General features: G+C 35.5%; 1 protein-coding gene across 1 annotated transcript in view; it reads left to right on the forward strand.

The window, feature by feature from the left end:
• TM9SF3 (transmembrane 9 superfamily member 3) overlaps nt 1-21,040 on the forward strand; it is a 71,461-nt gene extending 50,421 nt beyond the window's left edge. The window contains exons 10-15 of the mRNA XM_010389581.2: nt 5,118-5,257; nt 7,345-7,413; nt 10,666-10,812; nt 11,350-11,433; nt 11,557-11,633; nt 16,831-21,040. Of these exons, the coding sequence (XP_010387883.1) occupies nt 5,118-5,257; nt 7,345-7,413; nt 10,666-10,812; nt 11,350-11,433; nt 11,557-11,633; nt 16,831-16,898 (585 nt within the window). The 3' untranslated portion in view covers nt 16,899-21,040. The remainder of the gene's footprint in view (nt 1-5,117; nt 5,258-7,344; nt 7,414-10,665; nt 10,813-11,349; nt 11,434-11,556; nt 11,634-16,830) is intronic.
• Nucleotides 21,041-24,822: the final 3,782 nt, after the last annotated feature.

Here is a 24,822-nt window from a genome sequence, read left to right on the forward strand (position 1 = left end):
TCTTGTTTCATTTCGATTTGTTCTATTTCAATTTGTCTTGTTTTTAATGCTCATACTACACTGTCTTGATTACTATAGCTTTGTAAGTCCTGAAACCAATTCTTCTTTTTCAAAGTTGTTTTGGCTTTTCTAATATTCTTTGCATTTCCATATAAAGTTTAGAATCAGCTTGTCAGTTTCTATAAAAAGTCTTCTGGGGTTTTGATTGTGATTACATTGAATCTGTAGCACAGTTTGGGAAGAATTGACATCTTAACATTATTGAGTCTTTTGATTAATGAGCACAGGATATCTCTCAACTTCTTTAGATATATTTAATTTTTCTCAGCAACGTTTCATAGATTTTAGTGTTCAGGTTTTGTCCATCTTTTGTTGAATTTATTGTCAAGTATTTCATATTATTCTGTTGGTGAATTATATTTTTTAAATTTCTTTTTTTTCTTTCTTTTTTTTTTTTTTGAGACGGAGTCTTGCTCTGTTGCCCAGGCTGGAGTGCATTGGCACAATCTTGGCTCACTGCAACCTCCACCTCCCGGGTTCAAGCGATTCTCCTACCTCAACCTCCCTAGTAGGTAGGATTACAGGTGCGTATCACCATGGCCGGCTAATTTTTGTATTTTTGTAGAGACAGGCTTTCATCATGTTGGCCAGGCTAGCCTCGAACTCCTGACCTTAGGTAATCCGCCTGCCTCGGCCTCCCAGAGTGCTGGGATTATAGGCATGAGCCACCACACCCGGCCATTTTTAAATTTCAAATTCTGATCGTTTATTGCTAGTACAGTCATGCATCATTTAATGCCAGGGATATGTTCTACGAAATGAGTTGGTTCACAATTTTTTCATTGTGTGAACATTCCAGAGGGCACTTACACAAACCTAGATGGTATAGCCTCCTACACACCTAGTCTGTATGTTATAGCCTAATCTTACAAAGCTATAGACCTGTACAGCATATTATTGTACTGAATATTGTAGGCAGTTGTAACACAGTGGTATTTGTGTCTGTAAACATAGAAAAGGTACAGTAAAAATACAGTCTTATAATCTTATGGGACCAATGTCAGATATGTGGTCCATCATTGACCAAAAAAAATTGTTATGTTGCACATGAGAGTACAGTTGACCTTTGGGCAATATGAGGGTTGGGGTGCTGACCCTTACCCCCTGCCCGTACAGCTGAAAATTTGCATGTAACTTTTGACCCTCCCCAAATCCTCAACTACGAATAAGCCTACTGTTGACTGGAAGCCTCACTGATGAACATGTATTTTGTATATGTATTATATACTGCATTCTTACAATAAAGTAAGCTAGGGAAAAGAAAATATTATTAAGAAAATCATAAGGTTAGCTGGGTGTGTGGTTTGTGCCTAAATCCCAGCTATTCAGGAGGCTAAGGCAGAAGGATCACTTAAGCCCAGGAGTTGAGGCTCTAGTGCTCTATGATCGTGCCTGTGAGTAGGCACTGCATTTCAGCCTGGACAACGTAGTGAGACCCTGTCTCTTAAAAAGAAAAAGAGAAAATCATAAGGAAGATAAAAATGTATTTGCTATTCTTTAAGTCGACGTGGATCATAATAAAGATCTTCATTTTCATCTTCACATTGAGTAGACTGAGGAAGAAGAGGGAGGGGTGTCTCAAGGGTGCTGTCTCAGGGGTGGCAGAAGCAGAAGAAAATCCACTTATAAGTGGACTTAAACAGTTTATACCCTATTTTTGAGTGTTGACTATATGTAGGAAAACAGTTTTTGAGATACTGGCTTTGTATCCTACAACCCTGCTAAATTCACTTATTCTAGTTTCTTTACATTAGTTTTTTACATAGATTAAAATTTTTTTTATTATTTTAAATTTTTGTGGGTACATAGTGTTACTTAAAAAAATAGATTATCAAATTATTTAAACAAAGACAGTTTCACTTCTCTTTTTTGGTCTGTATGTCTGTTATTTCTTTTTGTTGTCTGATTGCACTGGTTAAAACCTCCAATATAATGTTGAATAGAAGAACAGACATCCTTTCTTTGTTCCCAATCTTGGAAGGAAGACATTTAGTCTTATGCTGTGAATTAAAATAATAGCTTTTTTTTTTTTGTAGATGCCCTTCATCAGCTTGTTAAAGTTTCCTTCTATTTGCAGTTTGCTGCAAGTTTTTTTTTTTTTTTTAATTTTGAATGAGTGTTGGATCTTAGAACAGCATTTTCTGCATCTTTTGAGATGATCTGTGATTTTTCTTTTTTAATTCTGATAATATGGTGAATATCATTGATTTTCTAATCTTTAATCAGTCTTGCATTCGTTTGATGAACTTCACTCTGTCATGATATATTCTTTATTTTATATATTGTTAGATTACATTTGCTAAAATTTGTTTTTTACATCTAAGTTTATGAGAGATATTGACCTGTAGGCCAGTCTGGAAGCAAAGATAGAATAAGTAATAGCCACATTCTTGGTTTATGTCTGAGATTGAGAAGATGTGATCAGTATGTAGATCTTTGGCTATTAAGTACCAAGAGGCGGTACTTGTTTTTAACTTGTTCTTGTTGTAGATAAGGGAGGCCCTCAACATGGAGTAAATCTATCTTCTCCCCACTGCCTCCTTTCACTCTCCTCTGAACAGTGACTAGGGGAATAGAGGAGAGCCCCATATTAATTTGAGTTCCAGGGTTTTCACCAATATATTAGACCCTCTTAGCTGCTAAATTGTGTTCCAAAATAATGTGGAAGCCCAAATGGAAAACAGATACAAGCATGATTTTATTATTATAGGTATATTTTGCAAATTAAGTATTTTTAACACTCTAAATTTAACAAGAGCAGTAAAGTTGTGATGGATACAAATCTAATATCAAGGGGTATGAATAAGCTATTACTTATCTTCAGCACCCAATTTATTTAGTTATCAGTATTGAGAAAAATTCTTACTTCACAAGTGAGTTCATTCCATGTGAATTTTTTTTTTTTTTTAAAACAGCTTGCCTTGTAATCTTGGAGTATTTTTCAAGTAACTTCATCCAGAGCTTGATCATAAAGGAGTGGGGAACTGGTTTCACAGCTTAATCACTATTTCTAACAAACTGCTCACATTTTTAATCATATATTAAAGAGTTGGACAAGAAAAGAGAAAATATTGACAAATACTAAGCAATTGCTAATGTCTTTTTGAGACTATAGGTTCCTTTATTGACTGTTATGTGCACTGAAGGCAACATGTGCCCTCACTTTAGCTGCCACTCAATTGTGTCACACACATTGTGCTATAATAGTACTTTTGCTTATATAATTTTTAGTGAACAAATATGTGCAGGCCTTAATTGGGATGGGGGCGAAGGAGATAGAATAAAAGACTAATATAACATTATAAGCCTTCCTAATCAGAGACAAAATTCATTCAGTTCAGTATATACACAGAGATAAGCAGGAGAAACTTTATTCTGAGGTTTGCATGAAAATGAGTTAACCTGGCTATGATCTCTTCAGTGTACTGATACTTGGTATAAAACTCGTTTGATCTGTATGTATCTTATTACAATTAAAAGTATTTTAAAAAGAAACTATTTTCAAAAATATATTCAAATCAAATGCTTGTGGAATCCCGGAAGCTCTTCAGTAGGACCTGAGAATTCTTTGGAACAGCTTAAAAACCATTCTTCTAGACCATATAATTCTACATGGTCTAGGAATGTTTTCTTCCTAGAAAGAATTTTGTCTCTAATTCTTATTTGAAATTAGAGTTCTGGCAAACTAAGGGAAAAATACATAGGTCTTGATTACAGTGTGTTAAGGTTTATGAGTCTTGTAGTTATTAAGAAAGTAAAAGCAAAAATTGAGATGGAATTTATCACTCCCCATATTTATGACATATGTATAATTCATAACATAAGACTTAAACTATCTTAAAAACACCTGCTTATTTTTCACATTTCACATAATATAATATGAGCATAAATTCATATTATTCATAGGCTTAGGCCTAAACTGAAACACAGATAAATTGGGTTCCTGAGTCTGATGTTTAAAATGGTATTATGGAGCTCTATAACTCTGACACATTTATGTTGTATCTGAAAAGGAGATGACAATACCCTTTGGCTTGTTTAAAAACACATACACACACAAAAGGATCTAATGAAGACTTTTTACTAATATTGGTTCAAAGAGATCTTTCCTTCTTGTGCAATCACTATGGATTTCCTACCCTCTTCATTTCTCTCAATCAGTGTCTTCACATGTTTCATTCAATTTTTCTCTCACTTTTACTTTCTGTTTATTATAACCTAAAATGTGTAATTTAAAGAGATCTTAGAGGTGATTCAGTTCTACTCCATTTTACAGGAGGTCAGAGTGAAGTGATCTTAATTAGATCGTTCGCCGGAAAAGAGCTGATTTTATAAAGAAAAATGTCACAAAAATAAATGTTTCTAATTGGCCACTTTGGTTCTAGAATCTCTGTATGGTCTTCTCTATAATTTTAGACTTTGCACTACTAATAGGCAGAAAAATATTTGTACTATTTTACTAATAACACATAGATAGTGATCTACTTCTATTAGGATTCCAAGGCAGTGTAGAATAGAAAAGAGCATGGGCTTCGAGGCTGGCAGATTTGAGTTGAAATTTTGGTCTGGCTCTCCACTAGCTATGAGATTATGGGAAGTTACTTATCCTTCTCTGAGTCCCCTTTCCTTCATCTGTAAAATAAAGAAATAACACATATAAAGCTCTTAGTTTGAGCTCATATTACGAGCTCAAAAAGCGTAGCCAGATAAGTAAATTGGTTATAATAATGAAAGACAATGGATAAATATGTTTTAAAAAGCATGACAGCTGAGAGTGAAAGAGGAGAAAAAAGGACTATGGCAGAGATAGTGTGGGAGAATAGGAAAAAATGGTAAACTAAATTGGATAAGAACTAGTTCAACTTGTATTTAGTTTAGTTCTAATATTTTAGAGCATACCCTTTTCTGTTTTCATTAGTGTACTTCTTGCACAATTTTAGCCCATATTGAACTTAAACATTTTCTTTTGTGATCAAATTGTGTTTAAATTGTGTCTCTTTTGTTTTTATTAATGTTATTGTTCTCTGAGTAATCACACATTTTTATTTAATTTACAGGTGGCCGTTTGTTGCATCTGTTTTTTTGTTATTCTTCCTCTAAATCTTGTTGGTACAATACTTGGCCGAAATCTGTCAGGTCAGCCCAACTTTCCTTGTCGTGTCAATGCTGTGCCTCGTCCTATACCGGAGAAAAAATGGTAAAGAGAATGCTAAATCTTATGCAATTGTTTCACACAATATATAAGTTCTTAAGGCTGTTGTGTACATGTAACTTCAGAATTGGCATGTATTTATGAGAATGACAATCTTAAGTTTGAGCCTAAGGAGTTCATTTTACTATTTCCTTTAACCTACACTGTTAGGAGTAATAATAAATTATACCCTTATTCCACTTTCTGAATATCGTGCCATTTACAATTAAGTCAAATGCTTTCCTACGGTGTAGAGTTGGGTGTGAACTAAAGCTGCATTTTACTCATCTTGCAGGCCAAATCTGGTCTGCTGCCTGTTTTTGTCAATAAAGTTTTGTTGGAACTCAGCCGTGCCCATTTGTTTATGAATTACCTGTGGCTGCTTTTATAGTACAAGCATCAGAGCTGGCAGATCAGTAGTTATGTCAGACATACTATCACCTGCAGAACCTGAAGTATTTACTATCTTTCCAGATATTTTAGTACTGTACATATATGTGTGTATATATATATATATATATATATATATATATATATATATGAAGTCTCTGTCCCTAGATATTTTACCAGATTATAAATATAGCATATTCAGGTGCTTATACAAATAGGTGATAATTTTGCTCTGCCCTTTCTAGACCGGAAGCATGTAGACATTTATAGAAATGGAGGATGAATAAAATAGCTCCTATAGTTTGAATTGGCCACATTCTTTTCTTTCCTGAGACTGGTGCTTATGAGAGACTTTGGTTAGAAGTTTTGTAGTTTATTTTTTAAAGTAATTTTTTTTTTTTTTCGTAAATCAGTATTAGACTGTTGGGACCCATCAGTATCCTTACTAGGAAAGGTAAGGTTAAAGGGAAATCATAGTCAGAAGTCACAAAAGTTCCTCTAAGTCACTAGGGCTAGTGAAGGAGAGGAGGTCTGGTGAGAGCTTCCTCACCAAAGATGCTTTGCGTTTAGGTATAGGAAGGCTTGTGTGTGTCTCTGTTTTGGGGAGTAAATCATGGGAACCTAAATCTGAATACTAGATCTGCCTCTCATTGACTGTGTCACGTTGGGCAGATCACTCTTAACCTCAGTGAGTCTTGGCTTCCTGTAAAGTAATGGAAGAAGACTACATTAAATGATTTTTAAGTTTTTTTTCAGCTCTCAAATTTTAAAATTTTTTTCTCAGTTTTTTAGTTTGTTGATTTCATAGTTATTAGTTTAGGATCTTTTTTGTGCCAGGTATTGTGCTAGGCACTGGAAATACCTAGATGAGTAGCTTCTGCCTGCCATGGTTTATAATCTAGTGAGGTTTTTTATATATATGTACACACATGTATTTGGAATTGAACAGTTACAGTATAGTGTGGTAAGTACCGTGGTGGAGATATGTTCAAGAGGCAGTGGAATAATGAGAGAAGGACCCACCTCTTCCTGGGAGACTCAGCAAAGGTTTTAAAGGGAGAACATTTGAGCCAATGCTTTCAGGAGAGAAATAGGAGACGAGAGAAGGCATCCAGGTGGGGAATTACCAATTACAGTCAGTAAATGTTTGTTGAATGAATGAATGAATGAATTTCGAATTTTATTCTTTATTTCTTTGGTGCCATTATAAATAAGAACTCATAATACCTTAATTGCATAATTTTTAGGAAAAGAAATTATAGAACCAAGGAGAGAGTGAGCAAAGAGATGACAAGGCCACGATTTGGGAAACATTATTTCAAATGGAGGTCTCTCGACTCTTACTTTCTTTCCCTTTGGCTTTTTGTGAATAAATGCCTATAGAGTTCTAAGAAGTTATGGAAGTCTAGTAGAACCAGAGGGAACACTTAGAGACTTTTTCAAGTTTTGCCAGTGTCAGTAATTTTTGTTCTTCATGTACTTGTTTCAGCCTTTAATGCAGAAAGAATATTGATTATAACCTATGGCTAAATTGAAGTCCCACCTATATATTGTGCCTCTTTTGGTTTTGGCTTTTCATTTTACTGGTTTATTTCTATCCTTCAGAGATGATTTTAAGTGTCAAGTACCTGCTTTCTGTTATCAGTGTTTATGTAATATGGAAATCATACTGGAAGTTTACTATTAATTTTAATATTTTCCAGGTTCATGGAGCCTGCAGTTATTGTTTGCCTGGGTGGAATTTTACCTTTTGGTTCAATCTTTATTGAAATGTAAGTTTTGATAATGTATTTATGTTTTGAGGGATTTGATTATAGTAAGACAATTTAGGAGTTAGGGAACATGTAAAGTCATCAGTTGGGAGAATATCTAATAGTCTGTTAATTCCATGATTCCAGAAAGGGGTCTAATAGGCTATATAAAGGTAGCTGTTGACTGTGTTCTTAAATATTCAGGTGATGTTTATATCTTTTTGTATTGTATTCTAGACCTCCCTCACCTAAGAGGAAATCTTAGAAATCAAAGCTATGTGTTAAAGAATGGTAGACCAGCCTTTGATCATAGGCATGATTTAAGGAATTCCTGGTTTTTATTGTATTTTTAAAATATTTCTGAGGATCTACGGAACTAGGTAAACCATTACCTACTAGTCCATCTAGGTCCTGACATCTTTTGATGCATAGTCATTTCCTAGGTTCCTTCCATAGAGGCCTGCAGGAGTGCTAGGAAGTGTGTATGTAATTGGAGGTGAGAGGTATGCCACCTTGTGCCACTTACTGTGCTTTACATCTGCATCCTTTGTCACCATTGCAAAATAAAAAAGCCTTTCTTTTCTTAGTCTTTGTCCCAGTGCCCCCGATGGGAATGCTCTGGTTATTTTATGCAAGACAGTTCACCATATGGGGCTTTCTCAGGTATTGCAGCTATACACCCTTGGCTCCTGTCCACTAAATACCAGTCATTGTGACAACTTAAAATAGCCTTACATGTTTCCAGATGCCCCACTGCGGATTGTCTCCTGTATGGTAGGAGTTTTCTTAACAGACGTAATTGGATTTGGTAGTTGGTTAATTGAAAACGATGACTCATGTAAGAGAATTATTTAAAAAGATACATACGTAATATTTTAAGACAAGTAAATGTACATCCTTCGCTGTTTTTTTTTTTTTTTTTTTTTTTTCCATATAGAGCCACGGTCTTTTTCTTCATTGGAATTTTTTCATTTTTTTTTCTTTGACATTCGTAATACAGATTCTGTGTTTTCCATCCTTTTTAAAGTGAGGCAAGAACATAAGGTCCTATCTGAAGCATTCTAAGTGCAGAATCCTTCTAGATTTGTACATTTGTGCCCCAGTCTATAGCCATCTCAATCACATCGAATTTTATAACTTTTTTAAAGGGACTCACCTTATCAAATCTTTCCAAAGCATTCAACATAATTTTTATAGTAACCACACATCCTTTTTACTCTGATGTTTATTGGTTTATGTAACATTTAATTTATTCAATTTAGTCTAATTGTACTAACAGGTACAACTGACATAAGTAGATATGGAACAACTCTTCGTTGTCACTTACGAGTTCTGCATATGCTGTGGGCATTAGTATCTTAGGAGTTGGAGTGTGTATCTCTGTAACTTGTGGTTTATTAAAGTCGGTTCAGGAACTTCTTCTTTAGTTCCAGTCTGACAATGCTTTGTGCCTTCACCCATACTTGACCTGTGACTACTTTTTCCTTTCTACCCCTGTCCCCAGTATTTCTGAACCACATGTCTTTGTGCTTCTGCGGGCACTGTGTTCCACTAGATAGTTTTTCTGCTGTTTCTTCAACATCTGTTTTGTCCACCCTCAAACCCATTCTCCTCCTGGTAGCCAAAGTGGTCTTTTTAAGGTGTCATGTCATTTCTTTGCTTAACACTTCTTATTTTAATTGAGGTGAGGTCCCAACTCCATAACATGGCTGTTAAGCGTCTTAATAACCTAAGAACTGGTCCTGTTCACTTCTCCAACTTCATTTCTTAGTTCTTTCCCCTTCGTTTAAAGTTTTAGCCGTACTGAATTACTTTTAGTTTTTCAAAATGCAGTGGATCCCCTTTATTTACTCACTTTTGCTTTTGCTGCTCCTGTGCCTGGAACATTCTTTTTTTTTTTTTTTTTTTTTTTGAAACAGAGTTTCGTTTGTTGCCCAGGCTGGAGTGTGCAGTGGCACTACCTCGGCTCACTGCATCCTCCACCTCCCGGGTTCAAGCGATTATCTTGCCTTAGCCTCCCGAGTAGTTGGGGAGGCATGCGCCACCATGCCCAGCTAATTTTGTATTTTTAGTAGAGACGGGATTTTACCATGTTGATCAAGCTGGTCTCGAACTCCCGACCTCAGGTGATCCATCTGCCTCAGCCTCCCAGAGTGCTAGGATTATAGGTGTGAGTCACCATGCCTGGCATACCTGGAACATTCTTCTAGCTCCCCTTACCCTCCGCATTCCTTATCTGATTCTTCTTCCCCCATAAAGCCCCATTCAGCCACAATGGGAAAATAACCCCTTATGTGCATTCATGTAGCACATATCACAGTGTATCATGGTCTTTACTGGTGTTTCCCAACTAGCTAGTAGTCTTCTTGAGGGTAGAGTTGTCTACTGCGGTTCTCACTGCTTTCCTGATACATGATAGGGGCTCTGTAAATATTTGTTGAAAGAATGAATGATGGGGAGGCTGAGGCGGATGGATCACCTGAGGTCAGGAGTTCGAGACCAGCCTGGCCAACATGATGAAACCTCGTCTCTACTAAAAATACAAAAAATTAGCTGGGCGTATTGGTGTGCGCCTGTAATCCCAGCTACTCAGGAGGCTGAGGCAGGAGAATCGCTTGAACGTGGGAGGTGGAGGTTGCAGTGAGCTGAGATTGCACCACTGCACTCCAGCCTGGGCAACAAGAAAAAGAAAAGAGGCTGAAAGGCTCTGTGTAATTTAATGATGACTTGGTAATGGATTAGAGTGAAAGATCTTTTTCTTAATTAAAAATCTTAAAGCCCTTTCACTTGCTGTCCTCTGAAGACAGTGTGAATCTTCTTTAGGCTTGCTTTTCCTAATTTTACACATTATTGCTCTAACTTATTTTTCTATTTAATAGAGTATTATATTTCCTGTTTAATAAAATACAAACTACATTGCTTGAATTGTGTTGTATCTACAAAACAATATGGATACAAATACGGATTTTTTAGCTATTTTCATTTGTTCTTTTCTACATTATACTTCTTTAAGCTTCTGTTTTATTCAGTTTGTGTAGAGGTGAATGCCCTACTGAAGAATCTGTTTTTCAAAGATTATCCCAAGACATTTTTTGAGAGAATTCTAGTGGATTTAATTGATGAAGACATGGTAAGAGAAACTGTTGGAAGATACTTGAAAGAAAATCATTAAGTGAGAAAAAAATGAGAACTGAAATACGAGACTTCTAGGAAGAGCAGAGTGAGCTTTAAGAATAAAGACTGGAAACCTGTGTCTTTATTGCATTTACTTAGGTATTTCATCTTCACATCTTTCTGGGCATATAAGATCTATTATGTCTATGGCTTCATGATGCTGGTGCTGGTTATCCTGTGCATTGTGACTGTCTGTGTGACTATTGTGTGCACATATTTTCTACTAAATGCAGAAGATTACAGGTGGTAAGTACCTATTTGTGGAAAGAAATTTGGGGAACCATAATATTTTAAAATAAGATTTCCTTTGAAATCTATCAAGTGGAGTAAAAGAGCTGTATAGAAATTTTGTTACTTAAAATAACATAGGGATTTTTTTTCCAGTTATAAAAATGATACATATTTTAGAGAAAAAATAATATCAAATTTTTAATGTATTAATGGAGTTCTATGTTAGACACGTTTTTTACAAAGTGCTTGATATGAAAAGAGTTTTATGAGAAGCATTGCTCCATTCTAAACACAAGGAGACTTAGATCTGGAAAAGGAGATAGTGTATTTATGGTCACTGGTAATAGGGAATCTGACAAAATTCAATATCGAACTTTCTAATTCTTAGATGTTCTCCTTGTTAATAAATTTAAATACCATATCTATGCATTTGTTTTTTAAATAAGTTTTAAAGGACTTTAAAGGATGTTTTATTAAATTATTTGCTTTAAAATCTTTGTTTTAGTGTCATTCATTCAAAAGAGTTATCTTCTCTCCCCCTCCCCACACCAGGCAATGGACAAGTTTTCTCTCTGCTGCATCAACTGCAATCTATGTTTACATGTATTCCTTTTACTACTATTTTTTCAAAACAAAGTAAGTGGAGACATTTTTTCACTTTTTACTTAGGAAACTAAATTTGTCCTTTAAATACTAATATTTAAGGCCTTATGTTAAACGTAAAAATGGATATCCTATATATATTTTGTTTTATTTCAGGATGTATGGCTTATTTCAAACATCATTTTACTTTGGATATATGGCGGTATTTAGCACAGCCTTGGGGATAATGTGTGGTAAGTTATGAAATTCTTTGAACATCATGAGTAAATCTGAGTTTCTCTGAATCGGAAAAATACAGTAAATGGAAATTAAGAAATTCTATCTGTTGTTTGATCAGAAACACCAAAATAAACCTGAGTCTGATTTCAGTTCTTTTGACTCTTCCCCACAACGTAATTTATTACCTTATTAATTTCTGTTTTTATAGAAATTCTAGTAATTCTGTATAGCACAGAATTTCATACCACAGTTAGTTTTTCATTCATGTTGAGAATTGGCTTTTTCATTTTATTTATTTATTTTTAGAGACTCAGCTTCTGAACTAGCTGGGACTACAGGCACCTGCCACTGTGCCTGGTTTGAGAATTGGCATTTTTTAAAGCTTAAGTTCAATGGAAGATCATGATGTAGGCATGTTAAGGTGTTGCCTGCATGATTCCTGTTTGGAAACTTCTCAGACTATTATTGGAGAAACCAGGAGATACCTATGAGACAGCACAGTTTACTTGTTATGATTGCATACTTGGGTATCTACAGACTGGATTTAAGTTCTGGCTGTACCATATGTATGCTTTCCACCTTGATCTAGTTCCCAAAGCTCTCTAAGTTTTTGTAAAGTGGGGATAAAACCACTATTTATGGATCTATCATAATCATCTATTAAAAGGAAGAGGTAATAGTTTTCACCATATGATAGAGTCTCTAGAATGTGTGAAGTAGCTAGAAAATAAGGAACTTTTGGAAACAGTATGATAAATGGGAAAGGCATAAGTATGAGAGCCTGAAAACACTGGAATAAATGTCCATGCTGTTGCCCAGCTTTTTTTGTTGCCATGAAGGTCACATTAACCTTTCTAGGTCTCATTTTTATCTGTAAAATGGGCATATCTTTCAGAGTAGTTGTGAGGAATAGTGTCATGTGTGTAAAGCACCAAGTGTAGTGCTGGGACTGTTATTAGGCAGTTAAGGATAGCCATTTACATGGTGAGGTATGGAAAGATCTGGCCTTTTGGGGTCAGTCTGTTCTGGGTGTGAATTCCCCACTTAATAGCCCTGTTACTCTGGCCAAATTATTTAACCTTTCTTCGTCAACTTTACTCATTTGCAAAATAGAAATAATACTTACCTCATAGGGCTGTAAAGAGGATTCAGTGATTAAATGTGGATAAACATCAGGTGACTGGTAGATGCTCAGTGAGGGGTACCTGCTGCTGCTATTGATGAAGCCTAGAAGTCCTTGTGCTTCCTTCTGCTCTGGAATTGTGTCTGTGCTTCTGCACAGTCTCTGTGGGATTCCACACCTTGTGTTTTCATCTCAGAACAACTTTATGACACCAAGTCCAGGCAGAGGTACCTTAACGGAAACTCATACAAGTAACTCACTTTTTTTGGGGTTCAGTGTTACTTGATAAATGAGACTGGTCCCTTAATTACTTTGTAGGAATGATGTGTTTTACCTGATAAATGAGACTGGTCCCTTAGTTACTTTCTAGGAATGTTGTAAGTCTGAGGGACTAATCACGGTGGAAACATTTCCAGAGAGTGGGTACTTTTCCTCCTTTTTCTGTTATTTGCCATTGGCTATTTATGTATATATGTGTGTATTTGATAATTCCATCTTTGGCTATATAAGATATATATATATAAGATGTGATAATCTTATTAAAAGCTAGGTCTTGGTGTGACATTTATGGACACCTGTGGGGTACCAAGATTGCTTTGTTTCTCCATCAAAAGAGCCTGTTCAATTCATATACACTATGTATGTGATCACGTGTGTGCGTACACACAAATGGGATTGTCTGTAAAGTAGTGAAACATTCCACAAGGAAAGATCATTCTCTATGTTATAGTCACATGTTTTATTTATAGCTGCTGTGATAGCCATTCCCTGTGACAATTAGTAACCAACTTTGAGGAAAAGATGAGAGGGACTGAAGGTTAAAACTAAATTGTGTCATGTGGAAACATCCCTATTCTTGGGCAGTCAGAAGGTTTCTTTAGTATTATTGGCCATCCTTTCTTCAGAGTATTGTTCACTGGACTCCTCTTTGTTTTATCTGATTTTTCTTGATTATCACCAACATTCAGTGAGGTATAGAATCAGTTAGGCAGAGAGTTAAAAAAAATTTTCTTGACTTTTTCTATAAGTGATCTTAGGAAGACCCAGAGAGGTAACACGTCTTGACATTTATAAAGAAAATGTAGCTAAATTTTTTGAGTGCTTTTCCTGCTGAAATTTCATCTTGCTGCCTGAAAATCTTGGCACATTTACAGTTCCCTGCTGTTCTGGCAATGTCCCAGCATTTATTCTTTAATGGGTTTATATGCTTTCAGTGCTTCATTTTTCAGGGGCAGGTAGGGAGAAGCTGTTTAGACTGGAAGTGATTAGAGTGTCACCATAATACAAAAATTATATCCATCAATTTATGTTGCTAAAATGCTTAAGTCAGTAATTAGAACAAAAATATTTGTTGATTTTTTTAAATGTAGGAAAAAATGACTACGTTAAGGTGGGATATTATGAGCATAGCATTTTTGTTTTGAGGAATTAAGTTTAATAGTGCACTTCTATTATTCCTAAAATATTTACTTTTCTAGAGGGCATATTCAGTATTCTCTTTTTATAAAGTCATGCCCTTGTAAGTTTATTCTTGAAGTACTCATCAGATTAGGAAAAATGCGGCCGGGCGCAGTGACTCACGCCTGTAATCCCAGCACTTTGGGGAGGCCGAGGCAGGAGGATTGCGAGGTCAGGAGATCAAGACCATCCTGGCTAACACGGTGAAACCCCATCTCTACTAAAAAATACAAAAGATTAGCTAGGTGTGGTTGTGGGTGCCTGTAGTCCCAGCTACTTGGGAGCCTGAGGCCGGAGAATGGCGTGAACATGGGAGGTGGAGCTTGCATTGAGCCGAGATCGTGCCACTGCACTTCAGCCTGGGCAACAGAGCAAGACTCTGTCTCAAAAAAAAAAAAAAAAAAAAAGATTAGGAAAAATGATTCTCTAGGTTGATACTGTTTTGATTTTAAGCATATTTCTGCTCAAAGGGAACAATGTTTTGTACATCTGGAAAATTGGATTTGGTTTGGCTCTAGTATTATACCATTAAAATTTTCAATGCTAATTAAAATTTTTTACATCTTTTCATGCCGTAAGGATTCAGATATATTTTCACAAAATTGAGTGTTTTTTCTCTTATCCTGTAAAGAATTGTATTGTAACTATTTTAAAATGCATTATCAATATTTTAAAATGTAATATCATTATTTCCTATTATAAAAGAAATGACTAGTCATTGCAAAAATAAATGCAAATAGTGTTGTTTTGTCATTTTGTATTTTTTTTTGTATTTTAATATTTAATAACGGGAAACTTTCAAATATATACAAAAATAGGGACAATACTATATATAGTGAGTCCCCATGTCAGTGTAATTATCAACTCATGGCCTATCTTGTTTTATTTATATACCCACTTTGTATCCCCCCTTTTATTCTGACATGGATCTTAGACCTTATGTCATTTCAACTGTAAATATTTCAGTGTATGTCCCTCCCTGAAAGATAAATATAATTTCTTAATATGATGGAATAATTCAGTTAGTGTTCAAATTTACCACACTTGTAATGACTTCTTTTTAAATATAGTTTATTTACATTGAGATCAATTAAGGTTCATGAATTGCTTGGCTAAAATGTCTCTAAGGCTCTTTTAATCTTATAGATGTTCTCTCTCTCACTTGTAATTTATTTTTAAAACTTAAAAAATTTCTGTGGAGTCTTCTACACTCTGGATTTTGCTGATTATATTGTTGAAGTGTCATTTAAAGTTTCTCCAAGTGGTAGTTAGATCTGTAGGCTTGATCATACTCAGGAATACTTGTCCAAGAATGTTTAACAGGTGGTTTGTAAGCTTTTATCAGGGGAGCACATAATTTCTGGTTCTATTTCTATGTGAAGTTAGCAGCCATTGATAGTTATTGCCTAGCTCAAATAATTCATTAGTGTTTACACTAGTCTAATTCTATTGTTTCTTTTATATTTGTTAGCTGGAATACTTCCATAAGGATAACCTTCCTTTCATCAACCAGTTGGTAGCCTTGGGGTATAGTTCATATATAGGAGAAACAGGAAAGATGCTTGTTTCTTGCCTTTCATTCACCAGTTCGGTGAATAAAAGTTGGTTCAAGGGTGATTAACTAGGCATTTGTTGTGCACTTGCCATTGTTAATTAACGGAAGGTTTTCTTTTAAGCTTTAAATAATACTGGTCTACATCATATATTCCTAAGACCAATGTAGATTTTTTCTCTGACAGTTCAATAACCAACTGCATTGTTCTAAAGAGCCATTAGTAGGTTGCTGCAAAAGTAATTGTAAAGCTGCAAATACTTGTGCACCACCCTGTATTTGCAATAAAGAACCATCCAGTTCATTCATTCATTCATTCATTCATTCATTCATTCATTCAACAAATATTTACCAAGTATCTTATGTGCCAGGCATTATTTTAGACACAGGAGGTAAATATTTAACAAAACAAACAAATATCCCTGATTTCTGGTGTTTTAAGCTCTAGTTGAGGCTAATTATTAAAAAACAACATTTCAAAACTTCTGACCCACTTACATCTCTCTCCTGTCAATTCCCGCAAATACGTCATCCCTTCTACCAACTACATAGCTTCTACAACTTAAACATAAAAAAGAAGCCGTCAGAAAATGCCTCTTCTCTAGAGCTTCAGTTGCTATTGGGACATGGTTCCCTGTCCTTCCTTAAGAGAATCCCCTGTCTCTTCTTACTTTATCTATTGGATTTTGGGAAGATATATTGATTTTTGCTTTAATGACCTAGAATAATGTATCTTCAAATCAAAGAAGGCATGTTTTTTCATTTAACAGCCTTTTGCCATTATGAAATTATTCTTGCTTTATAAAAGATGTATTTTAATTCCGTAGTTACTGATTATACAAGAAATAATTGCTGCTTGGTTACATGTGGTGTATGATGGTCAGACTCGGTGTATTATGGTATCAGGTGATTTGCAAAGCAAATGATACAGTTTTAGTAAGTTCAGAGAGAATACTAACATAAAGATACTACCTTTAAAAAAGAGTAACTTTCCAGAGCATAGAGTATTTAGTGTTTTTAAATGATGGATACTGCTCTGTATGTATTTGTTTCAAAACATCTTATTTTATCTTTACAGGAGCGATTGGTTACATGGGAACAAGTGCCTTTGTCCGAAAAATCTATACTAATGTGAAAATTGACTAAGACCCAAGAAAACCTGGAACTTCAGATCAATTTCTTTTTCATAGGGGTGGAACTCGCACAGCAAAAACAAACGCAAGAAGAGATTTGGGCTTTAACACACCGGGTACTTTGTGGGTCTCTCTTTCGTCGATGGCTTAAAGTAACATCTATTTCCATTGATCCTAGGTTCTTACTGACTGCTTTCTCCAACTGTTCACAGCAAATGCTTGGATTTTATGCAGTAGGCATTACTACAGTACATGGCTAATCTTCCCAAAAACTAGCTCATTAAAGATGAAATAGACCAGCTCTCTTCAGTGAAGAGGACAAATAGTTTATTTAAAGCATTTGTTCCAATAAAATAAATAGAGGGAAACTTGGATGCTAAAATTACATGAATAGGAATCTTCCTGGCACTTAGTGTTTCTATGTTATTGAAAAATGATGTTCCAGAAAGATTACTTTTTTCCTCTTATTTTTACTGCCATTGTCGACCTATTGTGGGACATTTTTATATATTGAATCTGGGTTCTTTTTTGACTTTTTCTTTTTTCCCCCCCAATCCAACTGCATCCTTTTTTTTTTTTTTTTTAAGAGGGAATTAGAAAATATTAAATCCTGCATGTAATATATCTTCTGTCATCTTAGTTGGACCAACTTCCCGTTTATTTATCTTAAAACTTTACAGTTACATCTTAATTCCATCCAAAGAAGATACAGTTTGAAGACAGAGGTGTACTCTCTACAATGCAATTTACTGTACAGTTAGAAAGCAAAAGTGTTAAATGGAGAAGATACTTGTTTTTATTAAACATTTTGAGATTTAGATAAACTACATTTTAACTGAATGTCTAAAGCGATTATCATTTTTCCCCCCAAGTTAGTCTTACATCTTTTGGGTTTGAATGAAGGTTTTACATAAGAAATTGTTAAAAACAAGGGGGGTGGGTAATAAATGTATATAACATTAAATAATGTAACGTAGGTATAGATTCCCAAATGCATTTGGATGTACAAATCGACTACAGAGTACTTTTTTCTTATGATGATTGGTGTAGAAATGTGTGATTTGGGTGGCCTTTTACATCTTGCCTACCATTGCATGAAACATTGGGGTTTCTTCAAAATGTGTGTGTCATACTTCTTTTGGGAGGGGGGTTGTTTTCTTTGGTTTATTTTCTGAGACTCCTACAGGAGCCAAATTTGTAATTTAGAGACATTTAATTTTGTTAATCCTGTCTGGGACACTTAAGTAACATCTAAAGCATTATTGCTTTAGAATGTTCAAATAAAATTTCCTGACCAAATTGTTTTGTGGAAATAAATGTGTTTGCAATTTGAAGATAACTTTCTGTTCAAAAGGCAAAATTAATGCCATTAAAAAATATATAAACTATATTACTCTCATACAGGGGACCCATACTTTGAAATCTCCAGACTTGCTTATATCTAGATTATCCAGCACAATCATAAAGTGAATGACAAACCCTTTGAATGAAATTGTGGCACAAAATCTGTTCAGGTTGGTGTACCGTGTAAAGTGGAGATGGGGTAAAAGTGGTTAACATACTATTGGATCAGCAAATAAAAGTTACAGTTTTGTAAGAGAAGTGATTTGAATACATTTTTCTGAAACTATTCATAATATGAAGTTTTCCTAGAACCACTGAGTTTCTAGTTTTAATAGTTTGCTATGCAAATGACCACCTAAAACAATACTGTATAATGGTATTTTTAGAAAGACTTGAAACACCTGTATTTAAACCTTACTATGAAAATCATGTGATTAATAGTTACATAAGATGTTTTCATTTCAAAATATGTATCTATATATTGATGGACTCCACATCCTATATTGTGACATGTAAGTCCTTTAAAAGGTGAAAGTACGATTTTTTACCTCTTAAGTATGATTGATATGATCCAACATATTTGATCAGAAGCTGTAGGTAAATCTACTCTTCAAGAGGACAAAATGATATATTAAATGTAATTTATTGGTACTTCCATTTTCTCTTCCTTCTTACTTGCCTTTAAGATCTTCTAAAAAAGAAACTAAAAGTTAATATTTAGTTGCTTATATTATGTAACCTTTTAACTATATATAAAATACTTTTTTGGTTTCTTTCTCACCGCTTTTATTCAAAAGTACTTTTAACATACCAGTACGTAGTCTGTCTGATGGGAGTATAAATTGGGCAGTAAGCTTTTGTCTTAGTAAAATGAAATTTGTTTCTCATGATATGAATCTTGCAGGTAAGATGTAGGGTTTATTGAAAATGTGTGGGTTAAATACTTTCAGATACACCAATTCTTTCTACTAAATTGAGCTTTATTTGAAGTTCTTTGGAATCTGGTGAAAAATAATTTTCTAATTTCCAAATACATTAAGAGCATTACAATGAATATTAATCACCTTTAAAGTCTTTTAGAAAAGGACTTGTATTGGTTTTTGGCTGTGTAGAGGGGCTGAATGTGTGTGTGTGTGTGTCTTGTTCTTACAGAAGATGTAATTCACAAATAGTTTAGCTCCCTAGCGCTAAGTTGTAGAATAGAAAATAGAACATTATTTAAGTTAATTGAAGGGTGAGATTTTCATACCCCCACTAATGCTGTGTATCTGTCTTTCGTTTGTTAACATTCTTTGCTTAATTTCTTTCAACTGACACTTTGAATAATACTATCAAAAACTAAGGCTAGACATTCCCCGTGTATCTTTAAGCATGCTTCTCCTGAAATTTAACTACATTAGTAGTTGACATTTGTATACATATAGCCTAATACAAGAGTAGGATCAGGTGGAAATGTACTGGCCTGAGGGATGGTGAAGCATTCTTTTAGTATTTTTTATCGTGTTGGGCTCCTAGATTGTACCGGGGTTGCCCATAAATCAAACCCCATACTCTCAGAATTCATTACATTGTGGTGATATCCGAACCTAGCGAATGGTATGCTTGGGTGTTTTCCATTGAGAGTGGATGGACCTCTTTATATAGTTGGTTGCTGCAAAATCCAGTTCTTCCAAAAGCCACTTTATTTAGGGTTTATTCACAAATCTTATCCATTTTGATATAGTGTTTGTTTTCTAATGTTTATTAACCACCTTATACCAAATGTCTTGCAAAGAAATGTTATTAAAACCTTGAATTTTTACAAATGTGAGAAGTGTATTAATGTATTTGTTCAGGAAAAGCTACATACCGAAGGGCTTTTGTATATGAATTCTGTGGTGGGGAGACCCATTTGTAATCTCTATGGCAGTTCCATCTAGGTTTTAAGTTTAGATTTCACCGTGTCTTAGTGCTTCATTCTATTGGTTTATTGGAACATGTAATAAATAGGAGTAGTGATGTATTAAAACACAAGTATTCATTAATGTTTTATATCTTCACTAAAATTATATAATTATGAAACTATTTCATCAATCAAGGTGTTATATTTCAGAGAAGTGAACATTTATGAAGATTATTTGGAAGTGTGTACAGAAATAAACTAGACTTACAAGTAGGTTAGATCAGAAAGTTAACATATGAACCTGTAGAGATCTTGTAAGACTTAAATTCAGTGTGAGGAACAACTCTAGTTCTCTCCTATGAGGATTTCCTAAAAGCCATCTGATTTAGCATTCTTACTGGAGCTGTAGACAGAAATCTACAAAGACAGAAGTGAACAAAACTAAGTTCTTATTCCACTGTTAGGAATGGAAATAAACTTGTGAAGTCTGTTTATTTTGAAGTATTGGTGAACTAGGCGCTTGCTAATTGATAACTGCAGCATAGTTTGTGTTTACTCCAGTTCATCAACTTGGGTCATTTGAAAGATATAAGAGTTTAAGGCAAGGAAGAAATAACATGGAATTCCATTTGAAGGACAACAGAACATTCTTGGAAAAGCAGCTCCTGTTGGCTTTTCATCTGTGTCAAACTTGAATTTGTAAGTCCCCACAGAGCATGGACAGTCGGTGCAGAGTTCCAAGGAAACAATTATTGCCGATGATCACTTCCATTTTGTATGCACTCTTTGGTTCATATAGGCCATATTCCAACTGGCTTTTTAGTAATAGAAGTCCAGTATATAATGTATCAAATACAATTGAGGTTCTAACCTAGTGTGTTAATTTATCTGAATTTGGATTTTTTAAAAGTAATAAAAGGTTAAATGTACTTCCTTTGGATTCCTTATTTCTTTCCTTTTTGAAACATGAACGAAGCATAAGGGATAACCCATTATTGACAGGCAAATGAAGAACTTAATTATAGTTGTCCACAATTAAATAAAGCAGGGGTCTGCAGACTTTCTGTGAAGGTCTAGATAGTAAACACTTCAGACTTTGAGGGCCATCCAGTCTCTGCTGAAACTATCATTGTAGCACCAAAGCAGCCATAGTAGGCTATATAAACTAATGAGCATGGCTGTGTTCCAGTATAACTTCACAAAAATGGCCCGCAGGCCATAGTCTGCCAACCCCTAGAATGATGTATTAAAAAAAGGTTTAAATTTATATTTTGAAAAAGGACTTTAATGTACCGTAAAGTTGAGAGAATGGTCCAATGAGTAAGATTGTCTTTCTTAGGAATGATTTTTCTTTTATTGCCATTCTTTTGACTTTTTTGTATACCTATTTTGTATACTCAGACTTTACCATCTATTTGCCTGCCATCCTCTGATTGATGATACTTTGCATTTGTTTAGCATTTACTACTTTTTCAAGGCAGTTTCACTTGTTCCCTCACAACCGTCCTGTGAAGCTGGTAGAGTAAATAGCCGTGTTTTGTGGATAAACCAGAGCAGCTGAAGGTGCTCTTATGTTTAGCCCAGAAGTAATCAAGATTCAGGGCCCTGTTGTCTTGACTATTGTAACTGTAAAATGGGAGTGTCACCCTCTCTAGCCTGGGAGGCAGATAATATATGCAGAAGTTGCATTGAAAATTAGTGTTCTATGCAAATGGAAGAGATTATTTTTATTGTGCCACATTGAAATCAGTGGTTAATTTCTCCATGTCTATTTGTACGTTTTGTTTTTCCGTTTCTGACTAGTTTTTAAAAATCCTGACCAACCTTCTTGGTTCTTCTAGTTTTATTAGCTGCCTCGGTCAACACCTGTACTTGGCAATTCCCATTAGCCAAATGGTACAAATTTGGATTACTTTTGATTTCTTTAATGAACACTTTTTTGTCTGGTTGGAAAACTAAGGACAGAAGGGACTCTTATGCAACCAGTTTCTTGATTTCAAGTGAACTATTTTTGTGGAACTGTTACTGTGCAATGTAACAGAAAAGGGGGGGAATAAGCCTAATTGGGACATGTGGAATCAGTGTAGTTTACAAATGTATTTTAAATTACTTAATTATTTAAAATGATTTTCAAAGTTTGCATGATTACTTTCACAGCCATTTCAAAGGGGAAAACATGCAGGAGATGGTTGCAGGGGAAAATTGATATAAGTGGGGCTGGCCAATGTTATGGTTATTCTTATTGTCTCAGTCTAAGCCACTAGGATTACAGGACTTAATCTTGGAAGGTCAGTGAAGAAAAGGGAGAGTCTGGAGAGTGAGACGTGGAAGGTGATTCTAAGTTGGAGTTGGTCAGAGAGGTCTGCTGCAATTATAGACCAGAAAGGTAGGGCAGTCCTGGGTAGGTAAGTGTCACAGATAGGGTAGCTGCGATGCTGGTATGAGGATGTGGGATATGCAGTTATCAAGGTGTCCCAGGCAGACATGGAGGGTGTGAAGCAGCGAGGCCATGTTAGGATGACTGCAGGGTGTTTAATGCCAGAAAACTGGAATGTGGGAGTTGTAAGGAGCCAAGACTGGAAAGGTAAAAGGAAGGCTTGGTGGTGGATGGAGGACCTCGTATGCCACCCTGAGGAGGTTGGATAAAGGTTTTGGAGAGCCAGGAAGGGTTTTAAGCAGCTGCTAAAAATTGTAATATATTTAATTACATTCTCCAAAAAGCTCAGTATCTTCTCAGTGGTCAGCAATGTAAATGAAAGAATGAGCTGGCATGATGAGAGTGCCCTCTATTTTGGAGGTTCTGCTGCCTGCACTGGAATAAATTATCATGTATAGTGGCCTGGAAAGGCAAAATGAGAAAGTGGCCCAGGTGGATAAAACTCAGTAGATTTGAAGGGGCAAGAGAACCCAGTTACTTTGGGCATAGGGGTAGAGATGGAATGAGTTGGGTGGGAGATGGACATCTGAGAGGAGGAAAACACTTGTTCAGGTTCACAGAGGACCCAAAGATAAGGCAGAGGAAACCCTGAAGTAATTATGAATATAATAATGGAGCTAAGTTGAGCAGTTTTATGTCATAAAGCCTGTTATTCTAAATCTACCTCCAGTTTTTTCATGGTTTTTAAATTAAGGAAAAAATACATTTTAAAAAAATCATCTAACCCAGATTAGAGTTTAGCTTTTATAGTTCTATCTTATGGTGTCCCTTTTCTATCATTCCTTTCTGATCTTTCTAGTGAACCAAATGTTTTGTTGCCATTTATTGGTTGGTAGCCAAAGTAGCAACTAAACTGGCCTTCTACTTTAATAACATAAAACTGCAGCTTGCTCATTCTTCGACATCACTGTCTTCAAAATATTTGGACAAAGGGTGTTGGTGAGAAGACTGGCCACTACTCACCAGGTGGGGATTGGAGGTCATAAAAGCTCACAACCTCATTGCTTGCACAAGAGGTGGCCTCTCATGTCTGTTTTCCAGAGGAATTCCCTTCTAATGAGGAAGCCAGTTGGTGGTTTGCCTAGTGCCATCTGGAGACCTGGAAGTGTCACAGAAGTTTGTTAGGCCTTTTAGATGTTGACTCTTTGGACTTGTCTACCCAAAGGTGGTGACCTTCATAGGGGTGAATGCAGAGAGCTATGGCGTTGGGTTTGACTCCTTACGGTATTCAGGCAGAAATGCATGCCATTCGACCCCCTCACACTCCTTTGCCTATGTTGTGGCCACTTGGCCTTCTCTGCCATTTGGTGGCATTTATCCCCTTCAAATTCCTTCCTCCCACCTGCCAGTTTCTAACCAGATCTTGCCCTGTCTGGCTCCATTCTGTATGTTATGTGCCCATTTGATGAAAACAGCATGAGGCAGGGTCAACATGGCATTTCTAAGAACGAGGACAAAATATGAGTAGCATCCTTCCAGTAGTTAACTTTTAGCCCTTTACTTGTGTGAAGGACTTGTTATCCTAGTTGATAGATGAGAAGACAGATGCCCATAAGTGCAAGAAATTTCGGAGTTTGATGTGAAGCCCAGCTCTGGGATCCCTGTTGACTATTTTGTCATTGATGTATGTGGAACCATGTGGAAATCCAAAAGGAAAGTTGTCCATTTTTCTGCTTGCAGTTTAAATTGGAAAAAGATTCTACTGGGCATGATGCAAAACATGTCTACACATACACATTTGTGTGTTATACTTGACAGGGACATTTTACTTGTGTAAAAAGATCTTTGAAAAGCCTCACAGTAATACTTTTTATATCTCTAAATCAAGATGGCTCAGTTCTGACAATTTTTACATTTAAGGTACAAAATAGAAGTGGTTTTCAAGTATCTCTTGATTAGTCTCCTAAATTATTTGGGCATATGTTTTTAATTGGCAAAAAAAAAAAAAAAAAAACAGACTTCAGAAATTGGTCATTTTTATTCCATCAAGTGAACAGTGAGTGGCTTATTTAATAAAAACATGTCTGTAATGTAACACAAATAGCACGTACAGCTGTTCATTTGTGTCTTTTTGACTGTATGAAGCATCTTAGACTGTTTTACTGAAAGATAGGGTCACCGAGAGGGGAAATCTGTGGACTTAAATCTTTCTTCCTACCTATCGCCAGCCTCTAGGTTAGGGTAGGTGGGTGCCGCCAGCAAGCGCCCTTCATGGCTGGACTGGGGGATGTGGAGAGAGCTGAGAGAATCGAAATCCTCGATTTTTTTTTCTTT

Source organism: Rhinopithecus roxellana, chromosome 11, assembly GCF_007565055.1.
Source record: "Rhinopithecus roxellana isolate Shanxi Qingling chromosome 11, ASM756505v1, whole genome shotgun sequence".
NCBI classification, from domain to species: domain Eukaryota; kingdom Metazoa; phylum Chordata; class Mammalia; order Primates; family Cercopithecidae; genus Rhinopithecus; species Rhinopithecus roxellana.